Raw genomic sequence first — 21950 nt, 5'->3', positions numbered from 1 at the left:
ACTAAAAGTTTAATACCTAGTTGATGGCACATAATCAGTCAAAGTATGGGATGGCATAGATACATAGCAGGTTTGAACACTACTCAGAATGTTCATGAATGGTTCCTCATTAAACTGAACTGAGGAATCTGTAGGGTGCCACAAACATCAATCCTGAAGTCTGTATTCTTCAGCATTTTTGTCAGCAACTTGGATGAGGAGATCGAAAGAAATGTAATCAAGTTTGCAAATGATATAAAATTGAATGAACTAGCTAATACTCTAAAATTAAATTCAAAATGGCTTTAATGCACGCCAAATGCTTTCAAAAGATGGTCACATGATTACTGACTTTTACCTCTAGAGTAGAGCTTGCCTCTTGCTTTTGGTGCTTCTAGGAAGCTTAAGCATCAACAGGCTGAATGAAATAGCATTTACCTACATATGCAATTTTTTATGTTTTACAGGATAAAGAAACATTGCAGCAGCAACAGAACAAAAATTTAATTCTGATTTCCACTTTGCAGTCTAAACTAGATGAAGTTAGACAAAGGGTACTTACTGATACTAGTGTGGATCATATGCTAAAGGAACAACTAAAAATACAAGAAGAACTTATAACAAAAAAAAGAGAGGTAAATTGAAATAAACATAACTCAAGACTCAGTGGAAAAAATCTCATGTTGATTCTTCTCTGTTTGAAAATATAATTAGCAGTGAATCCTATTTCAAGAATATAATTTATAAATGCATAATAACATCTTCTGTAAAACTCCACAATTCCTTTTTCTTTCTTTGCAGATGTTTATACAGGTAGTCCTCACTTACTGACTGCTTGTTCGGTGGATGTTCAAAATTATGACAGTGCTGAATGAGATTTACAGCCAGTCCTCAAAGTTGCAGCTGTCACAGCATCCCCACAGTCATGTGATTGCAATCTGGGCATTTGGCAACTGGCTCGCAATTATGATGGTCACAGCATCCTGCATTCACGTAATCACCATTTGTGATCTTCACTGCCAGCTTCTGACAAGCAGTCAATCAGGAAGTCAGCAGGAGGCCGCAAATGATGCTCACGTGATGTTGCACTTAATGACTGTGTGGGATTTACTTAACAACTGGAACTGCTAGAACTGCCACTGAAAGTCGGTGTGGTCATGTGATGTCATGCTTTATGACTGCGTTGCTTAGTGACCATGTTCCGAATTACTATCATTAACCAAGGACTGCCTTGTCAAGGAATTAAACTCTTGAATTGCCTTTGAGTGAAAGCTGGATTTATTTTATTTCCTGTTACAAAGGTGCAGGAAATATATTACATTCTTAAGGTGGGGCTCTTAGAAACAAATAATTCCCATTTACTTTGAATTCTTTATCATGGTCTCTGTGACTCATACACGTTGACTATCATTTGTGTAGAGCCTGTTCAGAATCTTATAAAGCTTACAGATTTCTTGGAAAAAGTCTCACTCACTATAGAGGTGGGGGCAGAATAGATCTACAGATGGGGCTATGCCTTCCAATTCTTTCAGAATAGACTTCTGTACCTTTTCCCACTGATCATCCTGCTGATCAGAGTGTGAAAATCTACAGGGTTTCAGATGTTTTCATCCTTTTTCCTCTGTGCTGGTCTTTGCAGCTCACAAGGATAATCTCTGCCTCCTGAAGCATCCCAATTTATTTTCTATCCATCAGGGGCAAATGGAAGATTTGATTCCATCTTCCCTCAGAGACAAATTAGATTAGGTCTTCCTAGGTACTCAAAAAGCCTCCAATGTTAAATGGAGTGTACAGAAAATGTTTCCATACTTACACAAAATGGCATTTGGTGGATTTCCACAATCCATATAAGGAATTGGGTCAAAACTCCACTCTCACTTTCCTGATCTGAAGAAAGAAAAAAGTAGGGAGTTCCTTTGTGACTGCTTGGTAAAGACTGACGCACATTCATCACCAATTTTTGTAAGAGAGTTTGTAGCTCAGGTTTGCAAATCTGAGGGTAAAGATTTGTTGTTGTTGTTTTGATAGGTTTTTAAGCTTTAGGAATCTTACCACTGAAATATATATAATTTATATAAATAAATAATGAACTTTTACAAATATGTGTTGATGGAATGATTGAAAACAGTAATGCTTTGTTTAATTTCATAATTTTGTTTTGCTTCAGGCAGCAGATTTATTAGAACAACTTGAACAATTTAAAGAGAATTTAGTGAATAAAAATGAAGAAATCTTACAGCTGAAATCAAAGTTAGAAGTGGAAAAAAATGCTAACATCAACAAACTAACCCAACTGAAAGAAGAAAATGCACACCTGAAAGTATGCCTGCAATTTAATTTTAAGGAAAAATCATTTCTTTAGAGATTGTGCTCCCTAGAAACTGCATGTAATTATCACATTTAAGGAGAAAGCAAATGGATTATATGAAGGAATCGTTTTTCCATTTTGTTACCTATTATTAAAAAAACCTCCTTTCCTCCACAATTGTCCTTCTGACCCTGAATTGGAAGCTATATAACAAACGTATTTGTGGGAGAATTTGTTGTGGCAGTGCCACAAAAAATTAATTAAAACTAGACCTAGACTAAATTTAGGCACGCCTCCTTGCTTTATTTTACTCAGATAACAATAACCATGGGTAAAATGGGTAGGAGCATTGCACTAGGAGAGGAAGGCATGCAAATCCTAAATCTGATTCCAGCGTCTCTGTTCAAAATTGGACTTCTTTAAAAATACATTGAACTCAGTTCAACTTACAGATATGTTTATATTTATTATATGGTTTTAAGAAAAGAATACAGGACAGGCTTTTTTCCATTTAAAGTTGCTGAAATATTAAGATTGGTGCTTTGGTAGACTTCCCATCTAATTTCTAGGAAAAGTTGAAAGAACACTAACCATTTTTTAAAAATCAATCCTGGTTATAGACTGAAACTAGTATAATGTTTTGCAGGCTGGCTCCCTTTGAGTTAGAAGTTCCCAATTCAAAACAATTTAGTGTTCAGTTTTCAGGGAAATAGATATAAAGATACAAATAGAGCAAGGAACCTGCAAACCTAAGTGACTGGTATATAAGTACAAATTTGTATTAGGCATCTGGATGCCTAATACTGAAGGCTGTAAATTATAACTGGATTGTCTTTATAATTTATATGCTACCTCATGTTTACAATTCTGTACAGTCCACGCCAAAGTATATTTTGCTTTTAAAGCACAAGGCTCATAGGTGTCTTCTGCTTGAAGGTATAAGTTCCCCTCACAAGCTATGTCTGAATTCTCTTTGCAGCTTGGTGACTGAGCTCAGGTACTACTAAGACTAAGAGAAAGAATCCTGCAAACATAGTCTGTTTCCTAGAAAATAGGAAAATGCGCTACAGCACAGCATTGTATTTCTGAGCAGAATTAAATAACACTGCAAAACATATTTTATTAATCTTGCTCATTTTTAAACTAAAGGCAGTTTTAATCAAGGCTGTGCTATCTCATAATATTCTTAATAGCAGAGGCATCAGTAGACATTTGTTCCAGATCAAACGTAAGAAAGAAGTCACTAGTTTAATACATGTAAACTAAAACAAGTTTTATAATATAATATACTCTATCATGTGGGGCATGCTTGGAGTGTCAACATGCCACTTTGTTTTTGTCAAGAGTAAAGGAACAGATTGTAGCAGATTGATCTAATACAGAACTCTTTCTGTTAGGAAAACATTGAAAAATTGGCCATACAAAGTCAAAATCCAGGTGAAAATGAGCTGGTTATTCTGCAGTTTCTGAAATCCTTGCTTGAAGAAAAGAATCAAGAAACTGATCATTTGAATGAGCAAATTGAGAGATTGGAACAAAAAATAGAGAATAGCAAGGAAAATGAGGTAACAAAATAACACTTTTTAATTTGCCTGATAATGAATCTATTAATACATATTAAGATAGTGAAAACTTTGGAGGTTAGAACCGATATAACAACAAAATTGCTACGAACTCAAGCATGTGTGAATATGAATTTAGAAGTTTCTACTATTTTCAATATTAGATTTTATTTATTGGCCTAAATGTGGCAAATAATGGTTTGCTTGAGTCATCATTTCTTCTCAGCCCACAATCACATTTTTATTTGAGTTCCTAATTAGGCCCTACTTCCCCAGCATTAAAAGTAATTAAAAGGAGCTCTCCACATAGATCACATAAAATATAAATATAATATGTTTATAGTATATGTTTAAAATACAGTACAAAAGATATATGTCAGAACTAATGCATAGTGATATTTCAGGTTCTGGAAAAGCAAATGTTTGAAACTGAAGTCATGAAATCAGTTATAGAAGAACTTCGTAGTGAGAAGGAGCAGTTGTTAAGAAATAAAGCAGAAGAAATTGAACAGCTCCATAAAGTAATTGAGAAGCTTCAGAAGGAGTCAGAAGTTCTTATACCCATATATCATGAAGCTGAAAATAGACAAGGCAATCCAAATGATTTTTCTTTGGAAGAACAAGAAGAGAATCTTGAAAATAAATTGACGGAAGGGTCACAAAGTCTTCTAGAAAACAAAAGGGATAATGACAACCGTGTGTTGTTTAATAGCAGTCAGAATGAGCTTCAGCGACAACTAGAAATGTCTTTGATGGATAGAGAAGTTTTGCAACAGCTGTTTAATGAAAAGGAATCTCAGTTTAAAATGGAATTTAAAATCCTAGAACAAAATCTTGAAAATGTTCGGGAGTCTTCTAGGCAGTGCTGTTCTGAACTAACATCTTTACAGTTGTTATACAAAGAATTGCAAGAAGAACATAAGCTTCTGAAGATGTACATAACACAGAAGGAAGCTGAAATGACAGAGATGAATTCGTATAGTCAAGATCTTGAAGTTAACCTAAGAGAGAGAGAAATAAAACTATTAGAGATAGAACTACAACTCCAAATAGTATCAGAGCAGAAAGTAGAGCAGGCAGCTAAAGTTCAACATATGACAGAAAATGTTGTGAAACTTGAAAATGAACTTAAAACTATGACACAAACACTGCACAACAAAGAGACCACTTATCAAAGAGAAATAAGTGAACTTCAAGCTACTGTTGCAGAACTGAAGTCTGAAATTGAGAAAAAGGTGGAAGAACTGGAAATACTAAAATCTGAAAAAGATCTGTTTCACTCACAGTTGAAGACCCCCATGGAAAAGGACCAAGACAATTACCAGAAAGAAATTAAATACCATAAGTCAGTGCTTGATCTTGCTGCCTTTTTCCCTTCTGAAGAAAAAGAGGAAGAGGAAGAAGAAAGAGATTTAACTAATGTGCTTTCAGCATCTACTAAATATCCTTTTCCACTGGTATGTATTAGCCCAATTACTGCTAATCTTAAACAGGAGAATCAGAGGATTTACACATGTGGTTAAAAGAAACTCAGATATACAGGGAAATTATCAATCATTCCTCAGTAAGTAGAATGTGCCCAGCACCAGTAATAATAGCTTGCCCTGCCATCATAGCCATACTTATATTGCTGTATTGCTTCTCTACAGAATTACTGTCTAGATATATTACCAAAAGAACAGGTTGGTGTATGTGTATTTGTTTATTTGATTTATTATAGCTGCCCATCTCATATATGTGACTGTGTGTGTGTGTGTGTGACATTATCAATTAGGAAAAAACCCAAAACTTTAGGAAATTTCAAACAAGTTCATTCTGAAGTATCACTGAATGCCAGGTGTCCAGGAAAAATGAACTTCCTGAATGTGTAGTGAGAAATGTAGCTGTGGTTCATTTTCTTCCATAAATAGCTGCAAAGAAAGGGCTTTTCTTAGGAGCAAGATATTTGCACAAAGCTTCCCATTTTCTATTTTATCTCAGTTAATGGTCAGAAGTATTCACGTTTACAGCAGTTTTCTAAACATTTGTATTATTTTGCAGGAGGAAGATAGTATGACTCATCTGCAGGTCTCCAGCAAAAATCTGAATATTCCTAATAAACAACCACAAGATGTCCCTTTCATTCAGGGAAAGCAAACAGATCCTGATGAAGTGCAGCAAAATCTGAAACCTTTTTTTCAAAAAATATGGCAATCGAATCATGCTTCTCAAAGCTCACAAATCTCTCAAACAATATCAGATTGCTTTCAAAATATAATCACAAATACAACCTTGTGGGATTCGCCTGAGAATATGAGGAAAGAGAACAAAAGTTTAGAATTCCAAGCAAGCCTTTCCTCAACACCCTTCTCAGAAGTTGATATGCATAGTATAGCCTTTGAAAGCCTGTGCTCAGAGAACTCAGTCATCCAGGAAGACACCCCTAGAGTTTTAGAATGTCCAGTTTCTTATTCTAATGGCAATGAGGAAGCAGCAGCCAATCTCCACGTCCTGTCTTCTGCATTCCCAGAACCCACCTCTTCTATTAACAAGTGCAATGGTGTACAAGAAAATGTATCAGTAAGTGACTGATTATTTCCAAACTCACATTGCTTTGTTGCTGAGTCATGTACCTTCAGCAGTTCCCATGGAAACTAAATGAGTTAAGAATAGTAAGTACTCTGTCATAGTCCTTTTTATATCATTTCACCATGAACTCTTGTCAGGAAAGTAAAGGTAATTCTGAGATAATACTGCCATGTTCTTTTAATAATCAATTATATGTAAGTGACTCCTTGAAAGTAAATATAACTGCTTTATTGTATACAAGGAAATAAACACAATTGGAGAGATCTGATCTAATAAGAGAGCTATTATAACAGTTGAATGTAGGATTATTCTATCAAGTCATTAATGGTTCCAAGGAAATTGTACTGATTATTCCTGTGCATGCTTTAAAAATAATTGGGAAGAAGTGCTTCAGCTCTCACACAAGTGCAGCATCTCTCTGTATACATTAAAGCATATTGTCTTTTTTCAGACTTCTGCACAAGCATAAAAGAATGTGCATCTGCTTTAAAAACATTAATTCAATGTCATTCTTAAAGCAGCTGCACTTTTTCAGGTTGACATGAAAACCTAAAAAAGAGGGGCTGCTTTAATGAATGCCAGAGAGGTGCTGTGATCACACAAGATCCAAAATACTTCTGAATAATATTCAGAGTGTGCACAGTTGATTATGTTGAACCATGAAAGCTCTAAAGGCAAATTCAGTTAGATTAAGCCAAAGGTTTATCTACTTCATTATCTTGTTTCTGCCTGGGAAGCTTCCAAAGCATTATTTCAAATGGAAGCCAGATAATTAATTAGTGCATTGGTTGTTGGATGATAAAGTGATCATACGTGATCAAAATGAAAAATTAAGATAATTATGGGGAACAGTTTAAGGAGATGGGGCCCTAAATCTGCTTAGGTCCTGGGGTTCACAAGGACAGCCAAAGGCACCTAATGAGCCAAATCTTGGCAGGTGAATTCTACTCAAGGCAAGGTGAAGTTATATACAGTAGATAGAGTCCAAAGAGATGTGCTTGGTCAAGATGACTAGCAGGCATGGATGGGTGAAGCAGATGAAATCTGTTAGATAAGCAGAAGAATTTTCAAGACCCCAAAATAAATCATGCTGACTGAAGTTTTTCCTAAGATAATAGAAGAATGTTGCTTTAACAGAGAACTAAAGCCATGTGAAGCTTGATATAGGCTGTCAAGAACTGTACTCTTGCCCACACCAGAAAAGCTGATTGGCCTGAAGAAGGATCTGAGTTTTACAATATCAAACTTCTATGTGCCTGAAGAGAAGTAGTGTCTGCCAGAGGTTCATCCTCTAAGTAAGAAGAAAATGGCAAAGTCCTCTCTGATTGGAAGTTTCTAAAGACAATAAGGGAAAATATTTAATTTCCCAGTCTATCAGTACAAATTTGGCTGGCCAACACATGGGACAATTATAAGACAGAAATGAACATCTAATAACTCTCAAGGAAATCAGGAATAAACAAAATATCTCAAGAAAATAGAAACTAGTTTTCCTATCCGCTTGCTCACTTGTAATTTCCTTTCAAGCTGCTCTATTCTAATGAAAAAGTAGAACGGAAAGAGGAGCAGGCACTCCGTTCCAGTTATACCACCAGGGGAATGATCTTCTGCACTCAGATGGCCATGTGTTTGTCCTATAACATTTTGTGGAAAGGCATCTTTTATGTGGACACATTCCGCTTGATCAGGAGAGTATCATGCATAGTACATAGCAGGAGAATTGTTTAAGATTATTGAAATTTTGCAAGAAACGTGTGTGTTTTGTGAGACCTGTTAATGTGTTACTGATAGGAATTATGTTGGAGGCAACAGTTTCTTGCACAGTGAAGCTAGAGCTCTTACCTGAGCAAGGGTTCTGAGGAAACCACTCACCTTTCTTACGTTCCAGGACTTGCACTTGTTTATTATTCAGTTGGATGTTTCCCCCTTCTGAATGGATTTTTTCCCAAATAGGGTTTTTTGCTAAAACTGATTCTTACATATTCTGGGGAACGTTGGGGATTTTTGCAGTGCTCAAGACAGGATGGGAGTGTTTATTGGGGTACCTAGACAAAACCTCTCTGCAGCAGAACTTCCCATGAGAACAAGAGGTTCTGTAGAAACCTAAGCTTTTCCTCAGAAGAGATCTCTACAAGTTGGGGTGCAAACATAGTCACTAATATGAGGATCACCTACTTCAGTGTTCCTTTGGGTACAGTATAGTTTGAATTGTACATAAACTGTAGAATATTGATTCAAAATATTCAGCAGTGGGGACTCAGTTAATTCTTGATTGCTTGTGCTCTGAAAAGATTCAACCTTTGCTGAAGGAGTATACAGTTCCCTTGATTGTAGAAATTCATAATTAGTTATTTTCCTAGATTCAGTCATGAACCTATATGCCCAATATTCAGCAAGGACCAGCAGTGTGTTTGCACAGCTAATACAATGTTAAATTTGGTTATATTAACACATAACGTATATATTATTTAGAATGCTATAGTGTACTTTGAAAATGTTCAGAAACTTATGGTTCATATTGTTTCAGCCATACGGTCATGTAGATCTTGTGACTATTGTCATAACAGCTTCCCTGGCCGCTGGTCTATTCTAATATTCACAATGTAGATGACTGATTTAAATAGAAGAGAGTATATGTAGTTCAGGGTTGAACTTGGGGTTCTCAGAGCTTGGTTGTTTTCTTGCAGATAGATGTTTCATTACCCGGCTAGGTAACATATGACTGATTTTAACCTATGTAACTTGGGACCAGGCTGTTGGAAAGATTGGAAGGTAATTTGGGAAGAATGTGAGAAAGGACTTCTCGGTAGTTGTTCTCAGACAAAGAAGTTCTCTATTAAAGGAATCTAGCCCAATTTAATATTTCCTAGTTTTTGCTCAAATATCCTAAGTCAAATTTTTTTTTTTTGGATTTTAAATGAACATATTTGCTGAATTTTTTGTTTATAATATTATTGTTAGTCCATTTAGCTCTATTTTTAGAACAAAAGAAGGGAAAGGGAACAAAAACATGGGCTATTAATTAAATAAAAGCAATAGTGGTTGTAGATCAATCTTTAACATACCTAGGAATTCATTCCATTTTTCTGTATTCACATCTGAATAGGTAAGCGATGCTGAAGTCATTTCTCTGATACCCTCTGAGTTACAAGATGGTCTAAAACTGACAATGTCCAGACTTCAAAGTGCAAGCACTGAATATGGAAGCAGTGAGTTCATGGATACATACTTCCTAGGATTAACTTGGGGGCATTTTATGACTATATTTTGTCATAAAATATATTTTGTTTGACAGCTCAAACAAGGAAATGGAATACCCTATAAGAACAAAAGCTCTAAATAATGTAGTTAAGTTAGAAGACTTTTTCAGAATGATCTTCTACCTGGGTATGCTGCATTTCAGTTCCCATAATCTCTAGTTAGCATGGGCAGTGACTGGGGTATATGGGAGATGAAGTAAAGTGTATCTAGAGAGCACCAGGTTAGGGAAGTCATTTGAATAAAAATTAAATACAGGAAGCTAACAAGAAACCACAAGCAGTAGAAGATCATGCTATCATTTGTTGCACATTGTCCCTCACAGACAACCAACATTTTGCCTTTTCCTTTCTCCCACCATATACCTTAATATTATTATTTTAACAAGTTGCATCAAAAAATACAAAATGGAAAAAACAGAAACATAAAAGCAATAATAAAAAACAGAAAAAGAGAGAGAGAGAAAGAAAAGAAAGAAAGAAAGAAAAAGAAAACAAAAAAGGGGTTAATAAAAGAATAGTCAGATTCCAAAGTTTAAGGACCTAATTTAACATAACATGAACATCTTTAACACTAAAGGATTTCTCCATAAATCTACTCTTATAAGTGACAGTGAACACAGAGCCAGCAAATAGCACAACCTTTTTCTGAAAGTCCAATTACAAGCTGTTCCCAGTGCAATTAACTCACCCTTTTATAAGGGAGGAAAACAAGGCTAGTTACCCAAATTAAATTGAAATTCAGATGGTTAGACAACTGCTGGTTCATTTGCACTAGCTCTCTGTTTCAATAACACAGTTAATGTTCTGTTTTTCAGGTACTAGTTTAGATTTAATACTTCAGCTTAATCAGGCAGAGCCAGGAAATAAGGTTTACCAAGACAGCAATGCCATGGCTTCTCTGCAATGCTTTGAAATGACTCCAGATGTCACTGCGGCAACAGCAAAAGAAACAGAAATGTTGTCACAACCATTGAAGGTAATATCTGGTAAATAAACTAGTGATCTACTATCTATATGGGAATAACAATATCTTAAATACGATATTTGTTGATTTCAACAGAAGACAGGGTAAAGCTATTAACAAAATTTCCATTTACTTTGTCCTCTTTTTAGTATTTTTCTCACATATAAACAGCAAATGTTGATGAAGTATTACTCTGTACCTCCTTCACCATTGGCCATATTGACTATGATTGTTGGGAGTTGTAGTTTTGCAATGTCTACACAGCTCTAAGTTTCCCCTGTCCTCCACCACAGAAACCTGCACGTGGGGATGAATAATAATAATTAAAAATCTCCCTCTCCTTCAAGGGCACAGTATGTAGGAAGTCTTAATTTACAAACTGCAACATAGCAGAGAGTCAAACTATTTCAAATGGTAAATGCCTCGTTAAGTGTTGACTTTTGTTCTCATGAAGTAATGTATTTGACTCCTTTTCAGAATGTGCTAAAGATGGTGTATGACGAGAGTTACAAACTGCTAGTTCTGTCAGAAAAACCTCTGCCTCTTGATGATGGTGATAAGATTCAACAAGTTCCATCAGTGGAGGGTTGGCAAAGAGAGAGACTAATGTTGCTTGATATAATACAATCACTGAAGAGTTATCTCAAACAATCCGACAAAGAAAATCAGGTACGTTGATATAACTTTTGTTTATAGTTATCCAGTTACTACTACTACTACTATATCATGGTTTTCCAGAAATTCTTAGACAGCATTCTTTAATTTCAAGATGGTCCTTCCTTAACACAGTTGATGTTCAGGAGTACGAATCCTTCCAGATTGCCTTTACTATTGAGTTACTTGGTCAGGTTTTGAGCTTCTGTTCCTAAGAGCCAGGTTGCTTGAATTATTGTTATTTTAGGTTTATTTGTGTAGCTTAAAAAAAAAAGATTCTGGTCTTTGTTCTGTTGATTATTGGCAGTTGCAAGAGGCAGAAGCTCAGTGATAGAGTACTCTGCTTTTATTGGCTATTTTCTAACACTCAGTGCACTTTCCAGACTCTTCCTAATACCTCTGAGCCTTCTCCTAAGGTGTTTTTCAACTTCCTAGCCTGTCTACATTGTAATGGAATGGATACACATTTGACACTTCAGCATCCAATTGTCTGTATTTAGATTGTGTCTCTAACATGAAGGTTGAAGTACTTTCCAGCCTTTTCTACAGGTCAGAAAATGACACAGCTCTTCCAGAATTATCTGGGCCAGCTAGTAATGGTGCATAACTATATTGAGTCTTGGTAGGCCTCTAATTCTTAGACAGTAGATGCAAAAATGGACAGTTGCCTATCCTCTCGTTGGCATTTTTGAAAAGAGTGAGTAAAGCTTTCCCTTATTGTAATAGTATGTGGGAATGACCTTGAGAGGTAAGGGGAAGAGATGCTGTCTAGGGAATGATTAGGTAAAAGGGGGAGGAGATTGATGTCAGCCTTCCAGGTAGACCAGACAGGAAACACGACAAGATGAGCTAATTCTACTTTATTATAAGGCTACATTAACAGAATCTTGCAAGTCTGAAAGTACAAATCTCCCGCCTTTTTTTTTTTTACAGCCTGATAAGTTAGGTCGGATCCTTTCTAAGTTTCTTTCTATGCCTGTTATTCAACTGTGGGCTTCTCCCCCTTTTATCTGATTATTCCCTAGGCAGCATTTCTTCCCCTTGCCACTCAAGGTCATTCCCACATACCATTACACTTACCCACACTCATACATTATACTACTGCCAGACTCTTGAAGGGAAATTTCTGTAAACCAGTTTTATTCATAAGTTCAGTGTCTGATGACTCAGAAAATTCTCTGTGTACTTTCTAAGCATAATAACTTCCAAAAAGTGTGGACTTAAGTGTAAATGGGAGGTAGGGTTCATATCTTTTCCTCTTCTTCTGATTCCCTATTTTCAAATACTGTCAGTAGACTGTATCACAATCATCTGAATACTCAAAACTCTTCTTCATGGGGAGGGGGGAGCCAAAGTTAGAGAAAGAACAGAGCCTTCAAGCTCTTGGCATTTTGGAAGATATTTCTTCTCTGATATATTCCTGAACACTCTAGCCAGAGCTAACAGTGTTCTGCAGTTGTAAGGTAGGTCTTTCCACTCTTAGGTCCAGGTCCAAGTGAAACCTCTGAACAGTCAGGCCTTTTTCATTCATCTTTCAGAAAATACAGAAACCAGGATAGGGAAATCTCTCCAAAACCAGCCTCGTGCCCAAGTTGTAAAATAACTTTATTTCCTATACAATAAGGTGTTGCTTTTGTGTAGATCATCTCTACCTTTGGCAGCATCCCAGTTGTTTGACTTAGCTCTGTGTAAGGATTCAGAGTATCAGCTAGTACTTTATAATGTCAGCAACTAACTCTTTCTTCTCAAAAATGATTCTTCTGTGAGCAAAAGGAGCTTGCTCATTTCCTGGGAGAAACAGTGACAGTCTCAGATGTCTTTATGGGTGAATTTCTTACTCAGTAATATATTGTACAGCAGCAACATGGATTTCTATACTTTTACTAAGTAGTAAAATGTGACGATTTATCATGTGGTAAAGCATATGCTGGAAGCAGCAAAACGTTTTACATACTTGTCATATTTCTATAATCCTAATCAAATAAAACAGTAAATATGGCAAATACAGAAGTTTGGAACACCCTCCCAGTTGATCCAGTGCTACTTTTTATTTTTTCACTATAAAATGGCTAATAAGGCTCCAAAAGGTGATTGAATAATTAAGCCTACAATTAGCCAGCTGAAGACAGTTCCACAGGCAAATGAATGCTATTGCCTCCAGTTGTAATTCTTCTCTCTACTCTCAACAACCATGAGCTTCTTTAAACTGCTATGTGAGTATTTGAAAATGAAGATAATTTACTCTTATAAAGCAGGGGGAAAGCTATGAAAAGCTCTAAGCACTTCCAGCTAACAATGTTAACTGTGGAAAACATTCTTAAAGAAATGCAAGTTTCAAGGGACTGTTGAATTAAAGGCAAACTCCAGAACTAAAGAAAACAAATCTGCTGGAATTGTCTAAAAATTGATCAGGTTGACAGAAGAAAACGAAGCACTAATGACCTCCTGGAAAATTAGCTGTTGCTGCCGTAGTTAATTCCAGGTCTAGTACATCTTCACTTAAACAATTATGATCTGCATGGGCAAGTTGTCAGAAAGAAATGTTTTCTCCATCCTTCTCTCATAAGTCATCATCTGAACCATACAAAAACCTTGATAAATCTGAACATTTTTGGAACAAATTGCTTTGGACTGACAAAAGTTGAACTGTTCATCCACAAGCACACAAAATACATTTGGAGAAAAGTACACTTTGACAACCATTGAGCATGGAGTTCCTCTATTATACTTTGGAGTGGAATGGCAATCAGTGGCACAGGAAATACTGTGCATTGGAAGGAAGAATGGATTTAATTAAATATGAAGGGTTAGGGATATGGCAATGCCCCACAATCAGTGAAGAAATTGAACCTGAAAAAGAGTGGGTATTTCACCAAGACAACAATCTGAAGCACACATCAAAGTCAGCAACCATAAGGTACTTATAGGAAAGAAAGAAAAAGGTGTGGGTATGGTGTTTACTGTCCCCAGATTTGAATATTATTGATAATCTGTGAGGAGGTCTCAAACATGCAGTGCAAGGAAGGAGACCTAAGAATATTTCTGAGCTAAAAGAGTTTTGCAAAGAAGAGTGGGGGGAAAAAATCTAAAAGCAAATGAGAAAGCTGGCTACAGGAAACATTTGGAATGAGGAAGTGTTACAAAGTACTGACTGAAAACGTGTCCAAATATCCACATCTGCCGTGTTCACTGTTTTCCTATTTTGAATCTATAAATAACTGCACATAAATACTAAGTATACATTAAAATTTGCAGAGAGATGTCGATATTAACCATTTTACTGACTTCCTTTCATTTAAGGATTAATTAATTGAAAGATACAATTGGACTAGATACCTAAACTTTTAACTGCAACAGTATAGTGAAATGATGATTTTTCAACTGCTGCATCCTGCTCACTAATATTACACTTGAAACAAACTGCAATGTATTGCTATTTATTTTCAGTGTTCTAATTCTAAAAGAATATTAGTCTGGAACATACATACCATATTAGGAGCAAAACAATTATATATTATTTGTCTCAGATTATTGTTATCTATATGTATATGTGGTTCGCTGATATATGCATGCATATACACATGTAGAAAATCCAAACCTATGCTGATGTATATTAAAAAAATCACATTAAAATGTTTTGATTTTCCCTAAGAACAACAAAAATCTTACAAATCTATGTTAATTCAAGTGGCCTAACAAAGTGTAAATTATATGCAATCTTAGTTTGAATTAGTTTTAAATTCTATGTTGTAAAAAAAATAGCCTAGGTATGTGAATTTACATTTTTTAAAATTCTGCCATATATTCTTTCAAGATAGGAAATGGACTTTCTTTTCAGGAGCAGCAGCAAAAGAGGGTTGTGGAACATCTTTCATCTTCAGACAGGAACAGCTTGCTTTCCAATGTACAGGATCTTGAAGTTGAGTTGAGACTTACAAATCTTCAAAGCCAAGAGAAATTACAGGAACTCCAAGAAACACTTGTAAATACAGAGAATCATGGGGAAAAGCAAGAACACCAGCTTCAAAGACAGGGTAATATATTTTTCTTTTCCTCTCATTGTTCATTTGACTAAATAAATATTAAAAATATAAATATAAAAAATAAAAATCAATAATTTATTGATTATTGGTTTTGTTTAAACTTTTGTGAATATTAGATCCCAGCCACTGAATATCTTCCTTCCAAATATTCTGCATTACTGGTCCTTCCTTTCATGTTTGTATCTCTTACTATTAGTGTACTTCTCTACCAAATATTGGAGAACTGGATAAGCTGGATAAGGAATTCTCAATTTTGAATAGTTGTCATCTTATCCACTACCTATTTGTAATTTCTTGTATTCATCCCACTAGCTTTCATCTTTCCTAGCTGGATGAAAATTTGCCCACCAGAATGAAAACTTGAGAAGCACAATTAATAAAATATTAATAAAAATATATCTTAAAATATATTTATTAGTTGTATTATCCAAGTACTATATACAAATGGCCCTTATTATCCATGGTCTCATTGTATGCAACTACATATATCTCCAGCTGGAAATTACCACATTTCAGTATCTACAGTAAAGATTTCACTTATGCATGTTTTTTGTGTACTTTCCATGCACAAAACGGTGGACAGGCTTTTTAAAGAACACTTTTTCATGATTATTTATTTATTACATTTCTCTCCGCCCATCTCCCCCCAATGGGGGACTCTGGGCGGCTCACACAAAACATTAAAACCATAAATACATAAAACATACAAATTTAAACAAAACATTACTAAAAAAGGAGAAAGTCCAAGATGATGATGGATCTGGGGCTGAAGTCAGCAGGCCTCTATGGGGCTAGCCATCCCCCACGTTTGATGTATTCCCTCCCCACCCCAGAACGTGGCAGAACCAGGTCTTCAAAGCCCTCCGGAAGACCAGGAGTGAGGGGGCCAATCTCACCTCCGGGGGTAGAATATTCCAAAGAGCGGGGGCTACCGCAGAGAAGGTCCACCTTCTGGATCCTGCTAATCGAAGTTCTTTTACTGAGGGGGTCCAAAGCATGCCCTCTCTGTGTGATCAAGTGGGACAGGTTGGAGTCATGGGGAAGAGGTGGTCCCTTAGGTAACCTGGTCCCATGCCATGTAGGGCTTTAAAGGTGATAGCCAACACCTTGAATTGGACCCAGAAGCAAACTGGTACCCAATGCAGCTCGCGGAGCAACAGCGTTATGTGGATCCTTCTTGGGGCTCCCAAAATAGCCTGCGAGGCTGCATTCTGGACCAACTGTAGCTTCCGGATACTCTTCAAGGGTAGCCCCATGTAGGGCACATTGCAGTAGTCTATATGGGAGATAACAAGGGCATGAGTGACTGTTCAAAGGGCATCCCGATCCAGGAAAGGGTGTAACTGATGGACAACCCAAAGTTGTGCAAAGGCCCTCCTGGCCACGGCTGCCACTTGCTCTTTGAGCAGGAGCCGTGAGTCTAGGAGGACCCCCAGATTACACACTGGGTCTGACTGGGGCAGTGCTACCCCATCCAGCACCAAAGATGACAAAGTCCCGGATACAAAGGCGCCATTAACCCATAGCCACTCTGTCTTACCAGGGTTCAGCTGAAGCCTATTGTTCTCCATCCAGACCCTTAGAGCCTCCAGGCACCATGCAAGGGTGGTTACGGCATCACTTACCTCACCTGGGATGGAGCTGTATAATTGTGTATCATTAGCATATTGATGATACCTCATCCGATGATGACGGATGATCTCGCCCAGCGGTTTCATGTAGATGTTAAAAAGGAGCAGAGAGATAACCTGCAGCACCCCACAAAGGAGGGGCGGGGGGTGGGACCTCTCGCCCCCTGTCACCACCAATTGGGATCAGCCCTGGAGAAAGGAGATAAACCAGCACAAAACTGTGCCACCCACCTCCAATTCCCTGAGGCATCCCAAAAGGATACTGTGGTCGACAGTATCAAAAGCCGCTGAGAGATCGAGGATGGTCCCACTTCCACCATCCCGCTCCCGCCAGAGATCATCCACAAGTGCGACCAGTGCCATTTCTGTACCATAACTGGGCCTGAAACCTGACTGAAAAGGGTCCAGATAATCCGTTTCCTCCAGAACCCTTTGAAGCTGTGATGCCACCACTTATTCTCCTTATTCATGGTTTTTCATTTGGAACAGAGTCTCTGAATAATGAGAGCTACCTGTGTGTCATCAGAATTATACTTTATTAGAAAGAAACAAATCCAGCAAACGTATTTCTTTATTCTTGCCTTGTCATACAGGCATATTGGCAAGTTGTCACTGAAATATTCTTGTTAACATGATTTCAAGCAAATCAATAGTTGATTTGAACAATAAAGGGAAAGGGAAACAAATAGTGAGAGCAAGTGATACAACAATGATATATTATCCTCATTGGCCTTCCATCTAAATTGGTAAATAAGCTTCATTTTAAAAAATGGTAAACGTATTTTGGGAAAAAAATATTTCAATTTTGGGAATAGATTTTATCTATTTACATTTTACAATGTTTAAATTTATTCTCAGTTGAACTACTAGAATACAAACTTCAGCAAGAGCAATCCATTGCAAATGACTTGCAGACTTCCCTAAAACGTGAACAAGAAAAAGCTTCTGAAATGCATGAATTGCTGAAACAGGAACACACTGCAATATTGAATTTGAAATCAGATCTTTGTGAGAGCAAACAAACAAACGAGAGGTTAGAAAAATCTTTACAAAAAACCCAAAATGAAGTAATTAAATACAGGTAAAGATTTCCAAGTGGACCCTGCCTTGCATTTTGATTAATCCATTGCTATATTATGAATTCTCAATCTTTCTGAATTTTCTTTCATAAGGGTTCTCAAACAGAAGGGGGGTGGTATGGGATCATAGACAAATTTTAGGGGTGTTATAGCCAGCTTGCCTAGACAAAGGGACCTCTGCCGGAGTGCACTCAGCTGTGCAGCCAGGGTTGCTGGCATTCTCTTAAGTCTGTCTTGTCTTCCTTCTTACATAATGAAGTCTTTTTGTTAATTCTTTTTATTATGGGAATTAACTGCAACATCAGTGTTATGATTTCTTATTTTAGTTACCCTTTACAGATAGCCCTAATTTTGTAATGATATATCCCCTTCCTAGGTTTTATTACTTGATTAAGAATGTATATTTTCAGCTTTGTATACACAGATTGAGAATTCATTTTTTATATTGGGTATTGAAACCAGCACAAGGAGATTCATAAACAGAAATTGACTTTTTTTGTACATTGGGATTAAAATCTGTAATGTGAAAAATATATGAATTTTTATTTGTTCAGTCATTAAAGGCCTGGTGTGCTGAAAAAACAGTGATTTGTCATTAGATTAACAATTTTTACAAATAGTATTTTAAAATGTTGTGTCATAGTTCTGTATTGGAAAATAAGGAGAGAAGTATTACAGCAGCACTTGAGGATTTACAGAGTGAACATCTTAAAAACAAAGAATTACAGATTATGTTGGATGAACAGCAGCAACAGCATAAAATAAAAGAGGATGAGAAATCAAAAGCCATAGAGGTAAAATATTTCATGAAAATAATAACACCTATTGCTACATAGTCTTTTGTATTCTGTTCTACAGTGTCTTTGAATCCTGCCACAAAAATGTTCTATGTAATGTTATTAATAATTCTTAAATATAAAAGAGGACAAGATCGCCCAGTTGTTTTCCTTATTTGCCCCCAAATACTAAGGTACTAGCTTGCCAGGTCAATTTCTCAGGAAAAATAAAACCCACATACTGAAAAGACTCTTTTCAATGGGTTATCTTGCAAAGACCACCTAATGCTTTTGTAGTGAAGAGAAGATACAAGTCAGTAAAAAGACAGCTATATAACCAATTTACTACAGCACTTTCATTTTCTACAAACAATAAAAAGTAAAGAATTTGCCCTATTTTTTTCTGGTCATTTATATAAATTTGTATAAAATGTATGTCAGTATCTAATATCTCAGCATGTGCGGAAGGCCTTTATTTTTACATCTGTATTTGTTGATAAGTGTAATGAATCTAGAGTTGATAGTCATTGGAGTCAAAAATATCAAAGATGCTGAAAAATATGAAATGTGAAAATTCAAAACATTCTGAACTATGGTAAGATAAAATACTGCTCACCAGTTAAAATCTTCTCCAAGGGCTTTATCAAATTTGTTATCCCTTAATTTAATGTTAGATCTACTTTATATGGCATGATATTTATGTCCCACCAGTCCAAATTCCCAGTAAATTTAAAGAAAAGCCTAATAGCAATAAATTCAACTCCAAAATATCTTAAAATTTAGACCATCCACATTTCTTTCAGGTAGCCAGCAAAAGCACACTTTAGATTTGTATAGTTAAAATGGCTAGCCTGGCAGCAGCTTCAATCAACTAAAGCACTTCAAATAGACTCACCCTTGCAACTCCAATAGAAGTGACAAAAATATACTCTCTGAATGTTTACTATTCATGTCTCATTACTTTACTGAAAACTTTTTTTTAACATGTTTGTCTTGGGTAAGTGCTTGTTAGGATAGACCCATTCCTTAATTTTATGCTGCTCTGTTATAAATTCCATTTGTCTTCAGGAGGATGTAGCCTATAGCTGAAAACACAGGTGGAAGGGATGGACCCTCTTTTGATGGTGAAATAGCTTCTTTGCCTTCTTCTGTTCAGTTTTCTTAATTTACTTATAATCTTCTGGGCTGAAACCTGCTTAATTTCCACCAAATCTCATTGACTTCACAGATATTCAGTATAATTAATGTAAATATATCTTTCTGTTGTACAGGAGTTGCAAGCTGCCTTGGAGCTACAGTGTATTCAGAACAATCAATTAACTGTGGCTTTAGAGCATGAACAATCAGCAAACAGTAATCTCCGTAAAGAACTCCAAATTGAACATTCTCGCTGTGAGGCTTTATTATCCCAAGATCAGAATAAACTGTTGGACCTGCAGAAAAATTTAGATATTGAGAAAAAACGAAATACAGACCTTATAAGTGCCTTGAATCATGAACGTGTTTTGACAGAACATCTGACTATGAGATTAAATGAATGTGGGTCTTGTAAACATAAAGATTCATTGCAGGAATTGCAAACTCAGTTGCATTTAGAAAGATCCCATGCCAGGGAGCTTTTAGCCATAATTGAGAAATCACAGCAGCAGGTATTTGATTCAAAGAAACAAATGAACGAAATGCAAATGTATTGTAAAGAATCTCAACAAGAACAAGATCTCCAAAACACTGTTCAAGTTACACAGTCAATGATGCAAAATAAAAAACAGGATGTTCTTCGTATTTTGGAGGTACAGAGAGAGAAAGAAGGACAAATGAAAAGGGGATGGGAACAATTGCAATCCGTTCTCAAATCTATGAGAGCTCAAGAGATCAGGACAGTACAAAGAGAAAGAAAAAGGACCCAGGAACAACAAACTGAATGTCACCATCTAAAGACACTGCTAGAAGCTCAAGAAAGTCAAGTAAGAATATCTTATTTTTGTTGCCTTAATGGTATAATACGTATCAAGGAGTCTACATAAAACCATAGATTCTATGGTCCAACCTGTACATTATCTGGGCCAACCCCTGATCAGTACAGGAGCTACTAAAGTGTCCTGAACAGATGGCTATTCAGTCTCTCTTTGAAGCCTTTGAATGAAGGGGAAAATACCACTTTATATCACTGGTTGACAGCTCTTACTGTCAGGAAATTTCTCCTAATACGTAACTTGAATCTACTCATAATCTACAATTGTTAATCCAAAATATAATCCCCTCCCTTTGTCCCTTCTTCCACTTTCTGACAAAAAAGCTTATCAGCAAGAGAGGACTTTAATTTCTTAGATGTCCAGTAGATGTTGTTAATTTAAATCTCCCATTGTCAAGTTTGGTCAGGTGGCATAGAAGGAACTCATCCATGTCTTCTGCCTATCTAGGCAGTCTATAATAAACTCACAACAATATCATGTTTGAAATAATAAGGGGTACCTCCTATTAGCTCCACTTTTGTAGTTTCTTGCAGTCTCTAAGTACCCTTCCACTCCTTTGGTTCCCCATTGTTTCCTGCATTTTTGGCCTCAGTTCTTGGTAGTATATTCAGTTCTGGGCTTTTGCCATCCTTTCCCTTTTTCTCTAGTTTAATGCCCTCTTGTTGAGAATGGTGAGGTACCTGTTGAGCACATTCTTCCCAGTTCCATGAGATGTAGTCCATCTTTTGTCAGAAGTTCTTCGTGTAAGTAGATCCATGATCAAGGAACTCAAAGATAGCAGCACAATCTATGTAACTAGTTGTTCACTTCCAGAATCCTGTTCCTCTTCTTATGGCATGATAGCTGGAAGGATTGACAAAAGCAGTATTTGTATTCCCAGTTTCCTCACCTTCCTGCCCAGGGCCTTGTAGTCTCTGAAAATCAGTTCAAAGTCCCTTTTGGCATTGTCATTCATCCTCACTTGAATACTCAGAGGAATAGTTATCAATGATTTGAACAGTCTCAGCAGCCTATTCATCATATTCTGGATGTTTCCTGTGATTTGATATCAGCTCAGCATACTCAGCCCTTGGTTTCTCTTAGCAATTACCAACTACCACAACGTGCCTCTTGTACCCCAAGGAGGTTCTTTGATTTGTTTGTATATGGCAGC

General features: G+C 36.5%; 1 protein-coding gene across 4 annotated transcripts in view; it reads left to right on the top strand.

The window, feature by feature from the left end:
• PCNT (pericentrin) overlaps nt 1–21950 on the top strand; it is a 97395-nt gene that overhangs the window by 50919 nt on the left and 24526 nt on the right. For 2 of the 4 annotated variants that reach the window (XM_088133305.1, XM_088133314.1), the window contains 12 exons: nt 447–614; nt 2147–2299; nt 3685–3852; nt 4254–5306; nt 5890–6408; nt 9524–9626; nt 10493–10653; nt 11119–11310; nt 15110–15329; nt 17828–18050; nt 18692–18842; nt 20096–20788. In XM_088133305.1, coding sequence (XP_087989431.1) covers nt 447–614; nt 2147–2299; nt 3685–3852; nt 4254–5306; nt 5890–6408; nt 9524–9626; nt 10493–10653; nt 11119–11310; nt 15110–15329; nt 17828–18050; nt 18692–18842; nt 20096–20788 — 3804 coding nt within the window. The remainder of the gene's footprint in view (nt 1–446; nt 615–2146; nt 2300–3684; nt 3853–4253; nt 5307–5889; nt 6409–9523; nt 9627–10492; nt 10654–11118; nt 11311–15109; nt 15330–17827; nt 18051–18691; nt 18843–20095; nt 20789–21950) is intronic. The other 2 variants (XM_088133309.1, XM_088133306.1) reach the window with 2 other exon arrangements.

This window comes from Python bivittatus, unplaced genomic scaffold (assembly GCF_059951505.1).
Source record: "Python bivittatus isolate LINGU-HERP-01145 unplaced genomic scaffold, Pbiv_v1 ctg000020_np1212, whole genome shotgun sequence".
Taxonomy (NCBI): Eukaryota; Metazoa; Chordata; class Lepidosauria; order Squamata; family Pythonidae; genus Python; species Python bivittatus.
The sequence above is the reverse complement of the archived record's forward strand: the minus strand, read 5'-3'. Positions and strand labels throughout refer to the sequence as shown.